At 38.1% G+C, this 16,883-nt stretch overlaps 1 protein-coding gene across 5 annotated transcripts in view; it reads left to right on the forward strand.

Annotated features, from left to right (window-relative positions):
* Window positions 1–483: 483 nt before the first annotated feature.
* Window positions 484–16,883, forward strand: part of LOC149158911 (protein SENSITIVITY TO RED LIGHT REDUCED 1-like) — a 53,884-nt gene continuing 37,484 nt past the window's right edge. For all 5 annotated transcript variants that reach the window (XR_016261731.1, XR_016261729.1, XR_016261730.1 and 2 more), the window contains exon 1: window positions 484–1,494. Coding sequence is in view for 2 of the 5 variants with exons in the window: in XM_089436350.1 (XP_089292476.1) it covers window positions 566–1,468 (903 nt within the window). In the remaining 3 variants the exon portion in view is untranslated. The remainder of the gene's footprint in view (window positions 1,495–16,883) is intronic.

Below are 16,883 nucleotides of genomic sequence, written 5' to 3' on the forward strand. Positions count from 1 at the left end.
TACTTTACACAGAAAATGCAAAATCTTTTAAACAACTTTCTCAACAAAACATTATCACTACAAAAAGACATTATTATTGTAGTTGGATAGAATTGGATTCTCCACAACCACAATATAAGGAAAAAAAAAACAACCTCAGTTTTCCAAACAATAAAGCCTAAATGAAATAAACTAAATTATAAACCTAATTCAATATTTTTACTTTAATTTATCTATATTAAATTAACCTACAAATACTAGCTACTATATCACCATTATTGATATATACCATATTAGTTTTACTCAACATTAATCATCATTACTTTCCAATATTAATATTTAAACTTTTATAAATTAGTTTAACTATATTTAAACTAACCAAATAATGTAACCGAACTTAACATGTTGACGTAACATATTCGTCTCTAGTTCATTATTTTCCAATATTAATACCACACTCTTTTATAAATAAAATAAAATAGTTTAGCGTTTAAATATTGCACACTTTGAGCTTAATCCCCTATGGGGATCGAAGACTGCCCAGACGTGGCAACGCGTGACTGGTACCGAGGTCTGGCAGTGAAATATGCCTTCAGAGATGGGAGAGGAGAAAGCAGAGATCTCTGAAGAGCAGAAAGCAGAGATGGCATGGACTGTTGTAGTGGGTCGTCACAGGAGAGGCAAGAGGAAAACCAATACCAATAACAACGCATATGGCTGTACAAATCTCTTGGATTCTTGTAACCAACTCCATTCTCAATCTATTGCGGATTGTTCAATCCAACAAGGGGAATCTGAACCCATGGATGACCCAGAGGAAGAGGAGAGATTGAAGAAAAAAATGCACAATTCCCTGAAGAAGTTGGAGGACTCAGACTTCTATAACAAGTTCGCCGAACAGTTACAGAGTCCGCAAGTACTTAACAATATACTGAGGGCAGCCAATGCGGAATCAGAGCAGCAGATACAGATGGTGGTGTATGGGATTGGGAGCATCGCCGATTCAGAGAAATCCCGCTTGCAGTTATGTCTTGCATTGTTATTGAAGCGAAATTTCTCTTGGGTAGGCCGAATAGAGGTATTTGACCCAATTCTTTCTGCATCAGAATGTGGGATTATAGAGTCTTTGGGGTGTACTATTCTGACTGTTAATGAGCAAGGGAGGCGGACAGCAGAGAGCCCAACTCTTTTTTTCATGCCCCACTGTGCAGCTCTTCTCTATGACAATGTTCTCCGAGCGAATTGGAGTCCTGTGCTGTTGAACAAAATTATTTTGCTCGGTAACAGTTTTGGTTCCTACCTCGAACAGTTTTCCCAATTTCACAGGTCTCCTGTGGCTTCCACGAGCTATGTCCTGGCCATTGCAGATCATGTGAATGAATTTAGAATCCAGACTGTTTCAGATGATTTCTTTGCGGCTTTCCATCAGACAAGTTGGCATTTTTTTGCCTTGGATGCTTCACAGGATCTCAAAGTTCTGTCTGTATAACAAACTCATCATTGGATTATTAGCTGGTGCGTATGCTCACAATTTAGTTTTGATCTTCTATTCGGTTTTTTATTTGGAAATGCTTGGAGAAACATGGGATTCTGGCATAGATTATGGATTTTCATGTTTATTACTTGACATGAATAAATACTAATGTCTGTATCCTTGCATTTCATAGTGGCAATCTAAAACGTAAAGGAAAGTCCTATTTCCAACCCTATTCCATAGGGTCGATATAACACGCTGCGCGATGATCAGAGAGAAAAAAATAGCGGCATGTCATATCGTGTTATATCGGCCATAGTGACAATCTAAAACGTAAAGGAAAGCCCTATTTCCAACCCTATTGCATAGTAAATGCGCGGCCTGACATGGGCCGATATAACACATATAACACGCTGTGCGGTGATGAGAAAAAAAAAATAGCGACCTGTTATATCGTGTTATATCGGCCCCATGTCGAGCCAAATTTACTGTGCAATAGGGTTGGAAATAGGGCTTATATCTAAAAAAAATTGACATCTATATTATATTTATGGATCAAGTTGCAATAATATCTCAAAAGTGGTTTCCAGAAACAAATAAAGTGCCAAGCAGATTAAAAATAGCTCCCATGGTCGAAATGCATCAGTCACAAGATGCCCACATTCAAATGCAGTGCCCATAATTTCCCTCAGTTTTGACTTGGACGGCTAGATAAGCTAACGTAAGACCATTTTATTAATGTCCACAGAATGACCAAAGAAAGGTCATTTGGGACTATTAAGTACAATTAGTGATTCACTAAGGGTGTATGGTTTAGCGGCAGTCAGCGAGGTCATTTGGGACTATTAAGTACAATTAGTGATTCACTAAGGGTGTATGGTTTAGCGGCAGTCAGCGAGGTGATTGAGCTTGTATTATTGTGGAGCTTTATGTTCAAAACTCTCTGAGTTGGTGCAGATGAACCTAATTGCAAGGCTTTGGTGATTTTGACGACATAGAAATACCGATGGTGATTTTGACAACATAGAAATACCGATGATGATTTTGATGACATAGAAGTTACCCATAATAGTGCGGCAACTTAGTGAAAGGGATAGTAAGTGCAAGGCTTGAAATACCCATGATGATTTTGATGACATAGAAATTACCCATAATAGTGTGGCAACTTAGTGAAAGGGATAGCAAGTGCAAGGGTTCGGTGATTTAGAAGGGTGATTTTGATGACATAGAAATACCCATGATAGTGTGGCATAGTGTGGCAACTTAGTGGAAGGGATAGCAAGTGCAAGGCTTGAGTGATGTGGCAATTTAGTGAAAGGGATAGCAAGTGCAAGGCTTAGGTGATTTTGATGACCATAGAAATACCCATGATAGTGTGGCAACTTATGATAGTGTGGCAACTTAGTGGAAGGGATAGCTATAAGCAAGTGTTTCTGCCCCTCCAAAAAGTAGTTTGTTCTAATTCGAACAAAAGTACAAGTCCAAAAAAGTGAGAAGCCCTGCAACTCAGATATGGAAGTAGAAGTAGATTTAATTCGAACAAAAGTACAAGTCCAAAAAAGTGAGAAGCCCTGCAACTCAGATATGGAAGTAGAAGTAGATTTAGAAAGAGAGGTGGATGGAGAATACGTATCCTTTTCATCCTCTATCACTATGAAGGGCTCAATGCAAGCCCTGATGATGTCCTTTGGGGAGTACTTGGAATTGAAGGGCTCAATGCAAGCCCTGATGATGTCCTTTGGGGAGTGCTTGGAATTGAGGGGTTCTAACTGGGTGATCCTACTAGGAGCTCTAGATCCGAAGCAACCATCTTGGGAACAGTTGAATACGCGGAGAAAAATCTCATGATTGGAGTTTGGTTGTAGAATGGATATGGTGGGTGCCGGTTCAGCTTTGAGGTCTCGTAAAAGTGGAAAATATGTCACCTTGGTGGAAGGAAGTTTGCTGTCTAACAAATCTGCCGTCAACAGAACCCAGGGCTAATGAGTTTGCCTGACGCTTATCCCCACTAGTATCTGAGATAGGTTGGAACATGGAGGTTATGAACTTGACTGTGCTGGGGATGGATAGGTCGTAGAATCTTTTGTCTATGGATAGTAGCCTCCTAGATGTATAAAGCCAACCATCTATGATCGAGGTAGCAAAATAAAATGGCAAGAGCGCCTTCGGTGTCTTGGAACAAATAATGGAACCTTCCCCATTTCTCATAGTATATGGGACAGTCAAATAATTCTTCGTAAGATTCAGTTTCCCAGATATGGCACACTTTGACAGGCCCTCTCGTAGTATGAATAATGGAACCTTCCCCATTTCTCATAGTATATGGGACAGTCAAATAATTCTTCGTAAGATTCAGTTTCCCAGATATGGCACACTTTGACAGGCCCTCTCGTAGTATGAAGATGTGGTGATCCATCTATCTCAATTCGTAGGCGGTGGGAATAGGCCTGCATTTGACCAAGGGAGACTCGAGACTCAGAGGTTGTTGAGCTGAGAGGCTTATTCTACAGCCCAGTATGAAAGCGAAGTGTAATTCCGTCCCTGCTCAACATGGAGTTTACATGTGTCTCTTTTAAAATAAAAATAAAATATTATTTAAATTAAAAAATAATGTTGACAATAATCAAAATAAAAATAAATATACATATTTAGTTAGTTTTACTTAAAAGTTTAAAGTATTATAAAACATAGTCCCACTCTAAGTGTGCTTTCTTTATTGGTTGTTGATATTACAACCAAATACAAATGAGATATGGTAAAAATATTTCACTCTCATTCTTAGTTATAAATAAAATATTCCAATGGCCATATGAAATAAGATAATTTTATATCAACTTTTAAATTTCTTTTAAAGTAATTGAAACAAAAAACAAACAAAGTTGATAGTATTTATATTTCCATGTTTGAATTGGATACATAAATAAACCATTTTAATATCCATGTTAATTAATTTGTTTTAATATCAACTTTCATATATATATATAAAACTATCACAATCATTTTTTTGTAAGAAAGTATTTTTCTATTAATGATTAACTAAAATACAAGGCAGAGCTCTTGCTAGCATCCTGATCCAAAAAAACTAAGTAACTAACAGATTGATACAAAGAAAGTTGTGATCATTGAGTAGATCTAGTACATTCATTTTTTCCTTTTTTTGTTTTTCTTTTTTCTTCTGAACATCTATCCGGCCTAAGGAGTTGGGAGGCATTGATGGGCTAACCACCATAGCCAAACTGTCTGCTAGGGTATCCTCCGGTGCTCTAGCTGCAATGGTAGTTGCTTCTTTGTCACTGTTCGAATTGTTTGACTCGTGAGGCCTATTTTGCCCTCCATGGAGTTGCTTTAAGGATAATTCCATATTTGATGGCTTTGCCAATGGAGAGGAAGACGTGGCTTGATGTCTTTCTGACTAAGACAAAGGTCGAGATTGTCTGGCCTATTGCTGGGAGTGCTTGGGATCATGATCTTCTGATGGATGTTGAGTGACAGTGGGAGGCTGTTGGGCCTGTGTGCCTGCACAGGGTGCCTTTGGGAAGGACTGATTGGTTGCTGATGGTTGTTCTTTTGGAAAGTCTGAAGGAAAAGGGCTTTTCCTGGCCACCTAAGGGCCATGTCGGCCTTTTTGATTTCTTTTAGTAAGCCTTGAGGATGGGAAAGGGGCAATTATGTAGTAGATGCCCAACCTCTTGGCAAGACCTGCAACGAAAGGTAGTGTTCTCATAGTCCAAAGGCTGGATAAGAGGCTCATCAAGCCAATCTATACTGATTTTATTTGGAAGACCATCGCTAAGATCTATCTCTACACAAATTCTTGCAAAGGAGTAGAAGCCTTTTTGGAATCTTTCTATGTTTATTTTGATGAAGCGTACTAGGGCAGAATCGATCTCCTCTAGAGACCGTGGGTTGCAGATGGGGATTGGCAAGCTGGGAACCTTACTGAAATAGGAGTCTTCATTCCTTCCATGGTTAGAGGGTTAAAGGTGGGAAACCAAGGTTCTAAAGAGAGGCCTGAACATCCCCAAAACCAGGGCCCCTGATCGAGGGCCTTTAGACGATCCTCCAGTTTATTGAAGTATACAACAAAGTATCCTTTGGAACAAAGCAGGAGAGAGTAATTTGTGGTCCAGGTCTTGTTTAACTAGTCTCTTAGAGCTGGAGATGAGGGCCAAAACCCATTAAAGCAACAAATAATTGCATTTTTAGAAAATTGATATGCATGCATAATAGAAGCTTCTTCCTTTACCTTTACAGATGGAATTTCCTCTAAATGCTCAATGATGAAGGAAAGGCCTGAGAGAGATTTGGGAGCCAAATTTGGGGTTCCCGTCTTCGCTGCTTCACTAAAATTTTTCTTCTGGGAGGTGTCATTAACCCTAGAAGCTAGAGTTCTTACTTGGTTTGGTGCTTGGAAAGATTGTTGAGGATGGGTCTGTCCTTTGGCTCCCCTAAGCATGTTCGAAGAGATCAAGAAGGAAGTGTCCTTGCCAATGCTTAGATCTCGGAGAAGGGAACCGTCCTGTAGCAACCTACTGTTGTGCACAAAATAGAACTTGGAGTAGGGGATGCCTGTAGTGTTAGAAACTCGAAACTCGATTTCCACCACTGAGGAGTCGCTGTTGATGGTGAAGCAGAGAGAGCTTCCAGTGAGGGTTTTCACAAAGACGGAAAAAGATTGAGACAAACATGGGTTTGCTTGCTGAGCTGGGGTCAGAGAACCCTTCAGCTACGGAGGCAGCTTAAATTAGGCATGCATAGAAGCGTCAGCAGCAGGGGAGAGGGCTAGAGTTCGAGCCTAGCCCGTGTGCAATAACTTTTGCTCAGAGGAAAATCTTTCAACATTTTCTAGGGCTTCTCTTTCACGTTTAGAGATTGTGTGAAGTTGAGGAAAATGAGCTTCGATCTTGTGATTCCAAGAGTTTTGTAGTAGTAACGACACAGATCCCTGGGACATTTTGAACCGTTCTCTGCTTCTGGAACTCTGCTTCCTTTCTCGGCAGCTAGGGATTCCTTGGCCGCCATCGAGTTCCCTGTTCGAATGCAAGCACAACGAGCTTCAACAGTATTGAACCTTTGCCTCTTGGTTGTGAGTCGTGATAAGTGGCGTTGCTGTTTGTTGCAGGAGCGGGTAGCTCGGCTCTAGAAGTGATCTGCATCGGTTTGGGTTTCCATCGTGCCTAGCGTAAAGGTCCAACTTTCAAATATTTCAATGTGCAAAGAGAAGAAGTAATTGAAAGTAAAAAGATTGAAAGTAATATTGAAATGTATTTAAAAATATATTAATAGAAAAGAAATGTGGACAAATGGAATCCATAAATAAAATATCTCAATGGTCATGCTCACTAAATTATTTCAATGTCAACAATTTACATAGCTTAAAATAATAATAATAATAATAATAATAATAGTAAGAATAATAATAAAATATATCTTTATATTATATAAAGTAACTGAAAAATTAAATTTTTATTGTTATAGCATTTCAAGTATCATTATTTTACATTTTAACCCTTTTATTAAGGGTTAATTTTGAATGGAGTAAATATTTGTTGAAATTGCATGTTTAAGCTATTTTATTTCATGTATTCAAGTGATTTTCAAGGGGTTGAATCCATTTATGCATTCAAAAATGCAATTTAATATATATATATATATATATATATATACAAGGGGGGCCCATGGGGCTTTGGATTGACAACGAATGGGTGTATTGTTAAGGCACTTGCGTTAGGCCACCAGTTACAATCTCCCATGGGTGTTAGTCAACTTAACCTACAATATATATATATATATATATATATATATATATATATATATATATAAGAGAGAGAGAGAGAGAGTCATCTTAACCATCATCTATCAAGTCCCTAGAGAGATGCAATTTTTGGAGATGTAGGTTTTTGAAGTTTTGCACTATAAAAAGGGTTTGCACCTCAAGAGATTTGATCTCTTTTGCTAGATCCGTGGTTAAGATGGAACTATACCAGTGTACCCAAAAACATAGTCAAGACAATGAATAAGACCATCATGCAATTTCAGGAAATGCCTATAATAAAAGGTCATCTTGGGACCAAGAGACCGAGGCAGGGAGATCCAAGTGCTTTGAATGGGCATTTGATAAATGTCACCTCTAAGTGCTCTGTTTATATCTCCATTTGTAGGAGGAGATGAGTAGGGTTGCTCAAGGAAAAGTTGAAGAATAGGGAGGAGGCACTATTTAAATGCCAACGGACTAGAGAAAGAAATGACATTTAGAACCAGCCTTGTTGAAATTCCAAAAAACATTTGATAAATGTCACCTCTAAGTGCTCTGTTTATCTCTCCATTTGTAGGAGGAGGGTAGGGGTGTTCGAGGAAAAGTTGAAAAGAGGGACACTATGGAAATGCCAATGGACTAGAGAAAGAAATGGCCTTGAAGAACCAGCCCTGTTGAAATTCCAAAAAGGGAGGTAACCTCCTTGAAAGAACAAAGAACAAGAGATGGGTGTCTATTGAGTCTTGAAGCAAAGTCCCCCAAAGCGCAGAGCCTGTGAAGAAGAAAATTTGAAAATACACTCTAGACATAAGGGAGGGCCCTAAAATCAACTTGGATGATGGCTTGATGGCTTGTGGGACTGTACATTTATGACAAATCATACGATGGGAAATGATAGATTGTGCCCTTTCAACATGAGCTCACTATTTGAAGGACAAACATGGCGCCTAGATCTCAACACCATGAACAATTGTGAGTTTAATTATGGTGTCAAAAAGGTACATCTTCGTAGGGGTGTCCTGAAAATGCACATGGAAACACTGGTGCTTGAGCATAGCCAAGGAACCATACCTCTTGCAGAGCTGGGATTGGATTGTAGAAATTTCCTGGCAAAAGGACAATAACGGTTTTTATGCAATTCAGAAATTTCAATTCATTCCTAGAGGTTTCCTGAATCATAACCCTGCGAATTTTCAGCATTAGGGCTGTTATGAAATACAAATATAACACCTGCAACAGTAGACTGTATCTCAATTCTTAACAGAACCAATCCACTAGGCAATTCAGCAAATAAGACACCAACGTGTTTCAGTAAGTTTCAGCTCTCCAGGGCAATCTTATCATGCATATAATAGATTTGAAAACATTTATGACAGCTGTAAATCTGCCCTTATATTTATTCTTCAAGTATAATGTTAAATCACTTAAATACATTCACCCTTACCTTATGTCAAATCAGCAAGACATTTTTTTTTTCAGTAGAAAAAAACAGAACATTCTTATATTGATAGGATTGTTTTACATGTTCGATTGGTCTTTTTTCAGTGGTGTCATCTCACCTTACTAATGTCCAAAAGGTCAAAAACAAACTAGATCTTAGTACCAGCAAAAATACCCTGCCTCCCAAAGAGGTTACATTGCAAAGAGACCAGCGTCATAAGAATAGAGACAGAGAAAACAGAGGAGTGGCATCAGTGCAGGCAATGATTCTGAATGGCAGAGAAAATTAGCAGAGGGCAGAGCTTATAGCTCAAACAACCCCTGTCCACAGATCGTCCCACTTTGGAAGACCTCGAAGAACATATACCCAGGAAGCATGGGCACCCCACGTTTGGAAAGAAGGTCTGCTTCAGAGTTTTGCTCCCTGTAGATATGTTGGAAAGAGACCTCCATGAAAGAAGACCTCAGCTTCAAGATCATCTGTGCCCAGTTGCAAAGTGAGGGAACATCTAGAGAATGCCGGCCTTGAATCCATCTGATCACTGAGAGGGAATCTCCAACAACCTCGAGATTGTCTAAGTCCAGCCATTTGCAGCATTGGAGGGCACCCCATAAAGCCAGCAACTCAGCCCGACAGTTATCCCCAGCACCAGCGGACCAATAGAATTTGTAGTGGGCAGAGGGATCCAATTTGAGTAAGACACCACAACCACAGTTGCCATCCAAGGAAGCACCATCAAAAAAGCAAATCGGGAATCTGCCCTCCAAGTCAACGAATGAGATGGATCTGGATACCATGGGCCGACCTCCATGAAGAGAGTCACGATCCGGATGGAGGTGGACAAAGAGTCGGAGGGAATGTCTTCAAAGATCAGCTTATTTCTAGATAGCCAGATGCCCCACAAGACATAAAGGGGGACAACTCTATAAGCAGTGGCTTGCAGAGACCAAGACTCAAAGCAGGAAAGAAAGGAGGAGCAGTCAAATTGGATGTTGATTCCAAGGAGGAGCGGAACCATAATCCAGATATCAGCAGCAAAGGGACAGTGCAGGGATAGATGGAGACAGTCCTCAGATTCCAAGACATATAGAGATGGAAATTATAAACCATAAGAATATATATGTCTGATAATCAAATCTGCAGTCTTACAAGTATTAGACAGCTGGAAACTTCATTAATATGTGTAAAGTTGAAGTTCATATACATACTGTAGCCTTATCACAAGGCTAGTACAATCCTTTAGTTCTGAAAACCCTAATTTCTAGATATTGAAGGGATGAAACCCTAACCCCTACTCTTCAAGATGTTCCAACAAACTGAAGAAACCCTAGCAAATGTTAAGAGAGAGAGAGAGAGTACATAATAAGATCCAAGGGATAGAGGAGAAGTAGTGCTCTCCTCTTGATCACATCTCCAACACAAGAATGAACAAGAATGAGTTATGAATGAATGATGAGTGAAGGAACCCCCCTCTATATACATGAGAAGTAAGGGAGGACAACAATGTATATGTGGGCCAATTCCCTTAAAACAGCTTACAATAACACATGTAGGCTCACACATGTGGAGTGCTGCACTCCAAGGGTACACATGTCAATCTCCAAGGTGATATTGTCCACAGGGAAGCCTCCAAATGCAAAGGTGCTTCACAAGGTGTGTCGAATGCCCGCCTACAAACCTCAAAATACTAGAAATTCTCCTAAGCCATGTACTCCATTGGGTCCACTCCCCTTTCATGGACACTATTGCAACCGAGGCTTCCTCGACCCAACTCTAAGTTTCCATGTAAGCATCCAAGCTACCTTGTGTTATCTATGGCCCAATGCCCTTCGTTGGGATGCAAAATGCTTCTCCTCCTAAGTAAGGTATTTTCCAAGTAACCATCTCTACATGGTCATCATGTAGAACGTCACCAAAGTTGTTAGGAGATCTCCAATGCCCCAGGGAAGAATATCATGCAAGCACCCAACTAAGGTCAAGCAACTGCTGAGTATGATTGATCTAGCATCTGATCATATAATGTGAACCCCAATCTCATGAAGTACCCCTGAACATGGTGTAAACACTCTTGGAGTAATCTTAAAAGAAACATAGATATGCATCCCCATGCTACCCTATAATTATGCATTTTAACCTTAAATACAAATAATGCAGATACTGGCATTGGAAATGGGTGAACTTTCAGTTTAACTGCCAAAATTTGTTTTATCAGAATGATTAGATGTTTTAGATACAAATCAGTCTATCAAGTGAGTTAATTTCTTTGTTCTAAAATATACTAAATCTTGATTGCATGGGTAGAGCTAATTTGAAGCTATTGTACAATTTTACATGATTTTGAGAAAATTATTTATTTTATGAATGTTTTGGTTTCACTTAACACTAAATTTGACAATGCCTTTCTGCACTATTTCTTGACACGAGTTGTTATAGTGTTTTTCATTTTACCTTTTTTCCCTGCAATTGTTTGGATATTATCAGACCTTTATTGCTGTTTCCTTTCATCTTTTTATTGGTTAGTCTTTGTCTGGTTTTAAAACCACCAAATTAAGAAAATGGTGTTTAACTTGGATTTTTGTTTTTGGTGATTTTGTCAAATCTTTCTTTATTGAGCAATTGCATCTTTGGATGTGAATTGCTCGAGAAATATTTGCACCTTTGGATGTAAATGGTAGGTGATGGGATGCAAATGGGCATCTAGAACTTTTTAAAGGTAGTGTAGACTTTGTTACACCAACTGAATATATGGTCTAGCCTCCATTCCCATCATTATATTTTCCTCATGGATGTGTTCTGTCAATGCTTAGAAGTGGCATGCTTAATGTTGTTATTTTATTGAATTTCTTTTTTGTCTTCCGAAACTTGGATAACTTAGGGTCTTATGTTTCCATGCTTGAGTTTAATTGAATTATTCACTTTTGTGGCTTTTAAAGTGTCTATTGTATGGTTATAGATTTTTTTAGAAAAGTAGAAATGCTAGTTGTCACCAAAAGGTTTACATCATGCACCATAACAAGAAAAAGGAGTTTTTGATCCCATAATTTTTCCTACTTCCATCTTCCTTAATTTACCTAACTACTAAGGAGAGGGGTGTCTTTTCTCTTTTCACTGATCTTGGCTCCTTAGGGATACTAGGAGAGGGGTGCCTTTAGTATTTTCACTGATCTTGGCCCCTTAGGGATACTTGATTCCTTTTCATTTGAATTAACCCACTTTTTGCACTCATATTGGGAAAATTTGAAGGATCTTTACCTTGGCTCATTCAAACACAATACGCACTCATTGAACCGCGTTTGAAACATGTACACATCTAGGCCATCAACCCCTTTTTGAATAATCCATCGTGCTTGGCCTGAAGATCACCTTGATTCATCTTCAAACTTATATGCATCCAAGCCACTTGGGTCACTTTTGAACAACTTGCTACCCCTCATATTCTTTGAGGTCTTATACTTGTGATTTGATGGAATAACTCCTATTTGTGAATAATAATTAATGTCTAAATTATAAAATGGAAATGTAACGATGTAAACCAAGCATAAGAAAGTGTACGGGAAGGTTAAGAGATTGAGAGGAATGAGTGAAAATAAAGATGGAGATTTAGTGAGAGATTTATGGAAAGATTTGAGGAGATAGTTATGGTGGTGGTTTGAACAAATTTGTCAAATATAATGTATTTGTTATGGTCACCAACATTATAGATAGTGACCAGTTTGTACAATGCAATAACGCACGAGAATATGATTTTATAATATTTTTTCCCCATGTTTTTTTTTCAATTTCTTGAGTATTATTTTCTGTGACAATTGCTTTAGTAATTGGCTATTATAGCCAACAAATGGTATCAGAACTTGGTGTGATGTGACCATAGTTTGAGAGCCAAGACCTCTGTGAAGACTTGTGTAAAGAGCTAAAGTTTGTAGAGTGGTTGCGTGCAGAGTGAGTGTGAGTTGCTGCTTTGCGAGTTGAAGCTGCATACTGCCTGTTGGTGGGTAGAAAGTCTATTCAAGCAAGCTGCGAGTGTGAATCACTGCGTTGAAGTAGCTACTTGTTACATGTTGTGCCGAGTGGGTGCTGTGTGAGTGGAGCTGGAGCTGGAGATTATGAATATGTTGAGATTGTTTCCTTGAACGAATCAGTGGTTGGACCGTGATTTTGTCAAAAAGTTTCTGTGAGTAACTTGTGGAAAAGCATGCACCGATTTTTGTAAGGATCTGCCATTGTGTCAGTGAGTTGTAACACAAAAGAGGATTCATTGTTGTTGCGTGGAGTGTTGGAGTGCTGCGTTGAAGTATACCAGAGTTGGCTGCTTTATAGAGACATTTGCATGTGAAGGTGAGTGTGGACGAACCTATATAGACCTGGAGTGTGAGGTTGTGCGATTTGAGGAATTGTGGAGCATGGAGTGTGAGTTTGACAACATAGAGCAAGGTTACAGAGCCATAGTTGCTATGAATGCAGAGATAGAACAACATCAATGTAGATCGATTATGAAAGAGTGAAGCAAGAGTAGAGGTAGCAAACTGTGCAAAATAGAATCTTTGAAGGAGGTGTGTATGGTTAATGTTGAAAGACTATAACAGTTGAGGAGGACATGTGTTCGAAGAAGTGTGCAATGTATGAGTTTTGCTGCTGTGGTGGAAATGCAGGCACACACCATATAATATTCTGTCATTAGTCTATGTGATAATTAACAGATGTTGCGTTAGATGTTGTACTAAATTAAGCAATTAAAGTTTTACAGGAAGCGATGACGTGTTATGAGAAGAAGGGATGCTCGTCACGACCTAAAAATGCGTTTTAGGATGTACTGGAGATCAATCTATTATTGTAGGAGGCCATCTGATGCTGTCATTTGCACGTTGAGTGTTTGCATTGAGGCCATGGCAAAAACGAAGCATGAGAGAAAATAAAAGCATCACAATGGATTTTGGATACCTGGAAACTCATTATATATTATTATAAGGATTGCACATCTCACATTCTTCTATCTGTCAATTGAAATCTCATCTTTTGATTGGTTTTTAAACCCAATGTTGTTTGAATTTCCTTAGCTCGAGTGTTTGGTGATTGGAATATCTAAGCAAACAATGCTCTGTGATGCATTGATAGCTCGATGCATGTGCTTATTTTCTGGGTGCCAGGGTAGATAGTAAACTTGATTTTGGGAAATGGGTGACAAGCAATGACTTTGGAAAGCATTAACAAATAAACTGTGGATTTGGAAAATATTCCCATCGAGGAGGTTTTTTAGAATCTGAGATGCAACATGGAGGGTTTGAGCAACCAAGCTGTGTAAGAGAGGCTCAGAATATTTGTATACAACAAGCTTGAAGAGAAAAAGGAAAGCAAAATCCTCAAGTTTTTGGGTTTTATGTGGAACCCCTTATTATGGGTTATGGAAGCCACAATTGTGATGGCTATTGCAATGGTGAATGGAGGAGGCAATCCTCTTGATTGGAAGATTTTGTTGGTATCTTAACATTGCTTTTTATAAATTCTACCATGAATTTCATAGAAGAAAACAATGTTGGCAATGTTGCTACAGCAGTAATGGTTCGGTTGGCTCCAATGGGCAAGGTCACTATTGTCGCCCAAATTGTACAGGCAAGATGCGACAATGCTTAGGATGGGGGCTGTCACTCTGATCCCCGTCCTCTCCGTTCTAGCTGTCTCCCTACAACAAGCTATGGGGTGTAGTCCCTATGAAATGTGAAGATGGGAGACTTGTTGGCAACCAACAAGTCCGAGAGACACAATTGAATGGCCTAGCAACTTGGTTGAGTTAGCAAGTTAAATGATTTGATTAATTTATCGTGAAAGATCAATGCCTTAAATGGAGTCAATTACTTGCTTAAGATAGATTATTTACCAAGTTACTGGATGAACAATTGTTGCTTAAGGATGCTTCACTATCTTAAATGCGATGCAAATCCTACAATCTAAGTGAGATGCAAAATCTTGGTTTATTTTAAGTTATATGCCTATCTAAGTGTATCCTTTCTCTTAATTGTTTTGAAGCTAGTCTCTAGAGTAAGTTGTGAGAGAGAAGCCAAGGGGAAGCAAGCTAGGGCTTGATTAACGATCCCTCCCCTTGGGTTCTAACCACCTAATGCCTCTGGCGCTGCAGAGACTGTGGCTCTGACGACTACAAGGTCACCGTGTTAACCACTAAAGAGGTTCTAGACTCTTCAAGCTAGATGAGAAAAGTGGGCCTATCTCTCTATCGACCAAGCTTATGCTTGAAAGTTAATTAATTAATGCAAGAGGCTAGTCCTAAAGATGCAAATGCAAGATGTGAGTGGATTTTCTTAAGGTGAGATTATTTAATTTCTTAAGTACTTAGAGACAAACAATCTTGAAAATAATGAAGCGCTTAGTCAATGGACAATGATAATCCTCACCATAAGATAAAGTGCTCAAAGTAAACAGTGTCAAAAATAAAATTTCGCCGATAATATCAAAAGACAATTGCTTAAGAGATAAACAAGATCAAATGGACAAGATCAAAGCTCCTTAACACTATTAGCAATCTTCAAGATTATGACAACTTGATTAAGGTGTTTTAAGAATGACTTAGATTACAAATCCACAAGAGCTATTTAACTCAACAATGAGCAATGTATCCACTTATCCAAGAAACAATGATAACAATGAGAAACTAGAGCATTAATCCATAATTTCACCTAGAGCCAATCTCATCAAGAATTACTAATCCAATTAGAGCACTTGAAAAAAATGCTGATGCAAAAGAGAACAAGATGCTAATAATTCTTTTGACCAAATTTTAAGTCCAAATTACTTCAATTATTGATGTTTATGAATTATAAGAGTTCCTTAGTCAATTTTAGAGACTTATATGTGATTTATCACTGCCACAACCTTGTTTTCAGAGGTCTGCAAATTTATATCAGCAGTCAAGAAACAATGCAAGATGTCAAAGATAAGCTAGAAAATCAATGCATTTAACCTTCCAATGATTTCCAGTTGATTATGAGACTGTTTAGAAGCTACAGATCAGACTTTTAATGTTCAGATCAGACCTCAAAAGAGCATATATCAGACTTACAATTGTTGAAGAATCTAGGGCAATTAAGATTAATGGGATTCTTCTCTTTACGATAACTATTTGTGAGGTTCTTTTGACTTTTCTTATTAGTACAATCTTTCCTTATTATTAGAGTGTGTCTTTCTTAGTTCATCAAATAACTATCAAAAACAAAAAAAGACAAGAACACATGATGTTGGCTTTCTGCCAGGGCCAAAACCTCTCCCTCTTGGAGAGGAAAACCCGCTCAAAATTCATCTTATAGAGATTCCAATTGACGAATACCAAGACCATGACCCTTGACATAATTAAACCACTCCAAGACCAAGACACTAATCCTCTTCTTTGTAACTGTTGAGTTTATCATCATCACTGCAGCTACACGGAGGTCATTACTAATGCACCACAGAGGTCATTCCAGCTTCATCATTGCTGCATCTTCACCGAGATTATTACTGCTCCTTTACTGAGATCTTTGCTGCTCCTTCACTGAGATCACAGTTGCTTTCTCACTGAGATCTTCATCAAAACAGTGAGATCTTTATACTTAGATATGTCTATATATACACTATGTTTCACAAGTTTCCAGTATGCGGGTACTTTTGATACACGGGAATGAGTATCTGGCATGGCTAGAAGTATTGCCCAAATTTACAGGAAACGTCAAGTTGGGAGCGGCAATAATATAACATATATTAAAAATAAAAATAATTTATTTATTTCCATCCAAAACTTGCCAATCAAATTCCATCTTGCAAAGAAACATGAAAAAGATTGAACTTTGAAACATTGCCAAAAAAATCAAAATATTAATCCATCAACAATTTTTCAATCAAATTCCTTCAGAGCAAAGAAACATGCAGAACTCCCAAACCGGAAAAAAGATTGTTATTACTCGATTATTAGGTGATTTCATGTAACGCTATATGTTAAGTCATTGGTTCAATTCTTCGCCCTTGATGTAACCTCACCAATATTATATACATTACATCTAATTATAATAGAGATAAGAAAAAATAAAACGTATATTAATAGTAATTAAAAAAAATTAAAACAATAGAGTTTAAATCCAATGTTATTTTAAAAAGAGTTTGTATAATAAAATTATAAATTTCCAAGTTAATATATATTTTATACTTAAATAAATATGAAAATTAAATTAAAAATTGTTTTTTTAATAATATTT

The sequence above is a fragment of the Pinus tabuliformis genome, chromosome 5_2 (genome assembly GCF_031772625.1).
Source record: "Pinus tabuliformis cultivar Carrire ecotype Pingquan chromosome 5_2, CPIR1, whole genome shotgun sequence".
NCBI lineage: Eukaryota > Viridiplantae > Streptophyta > Pinopsida > Pinales > Pinaceae > Pinus > Pinus tabuliformis.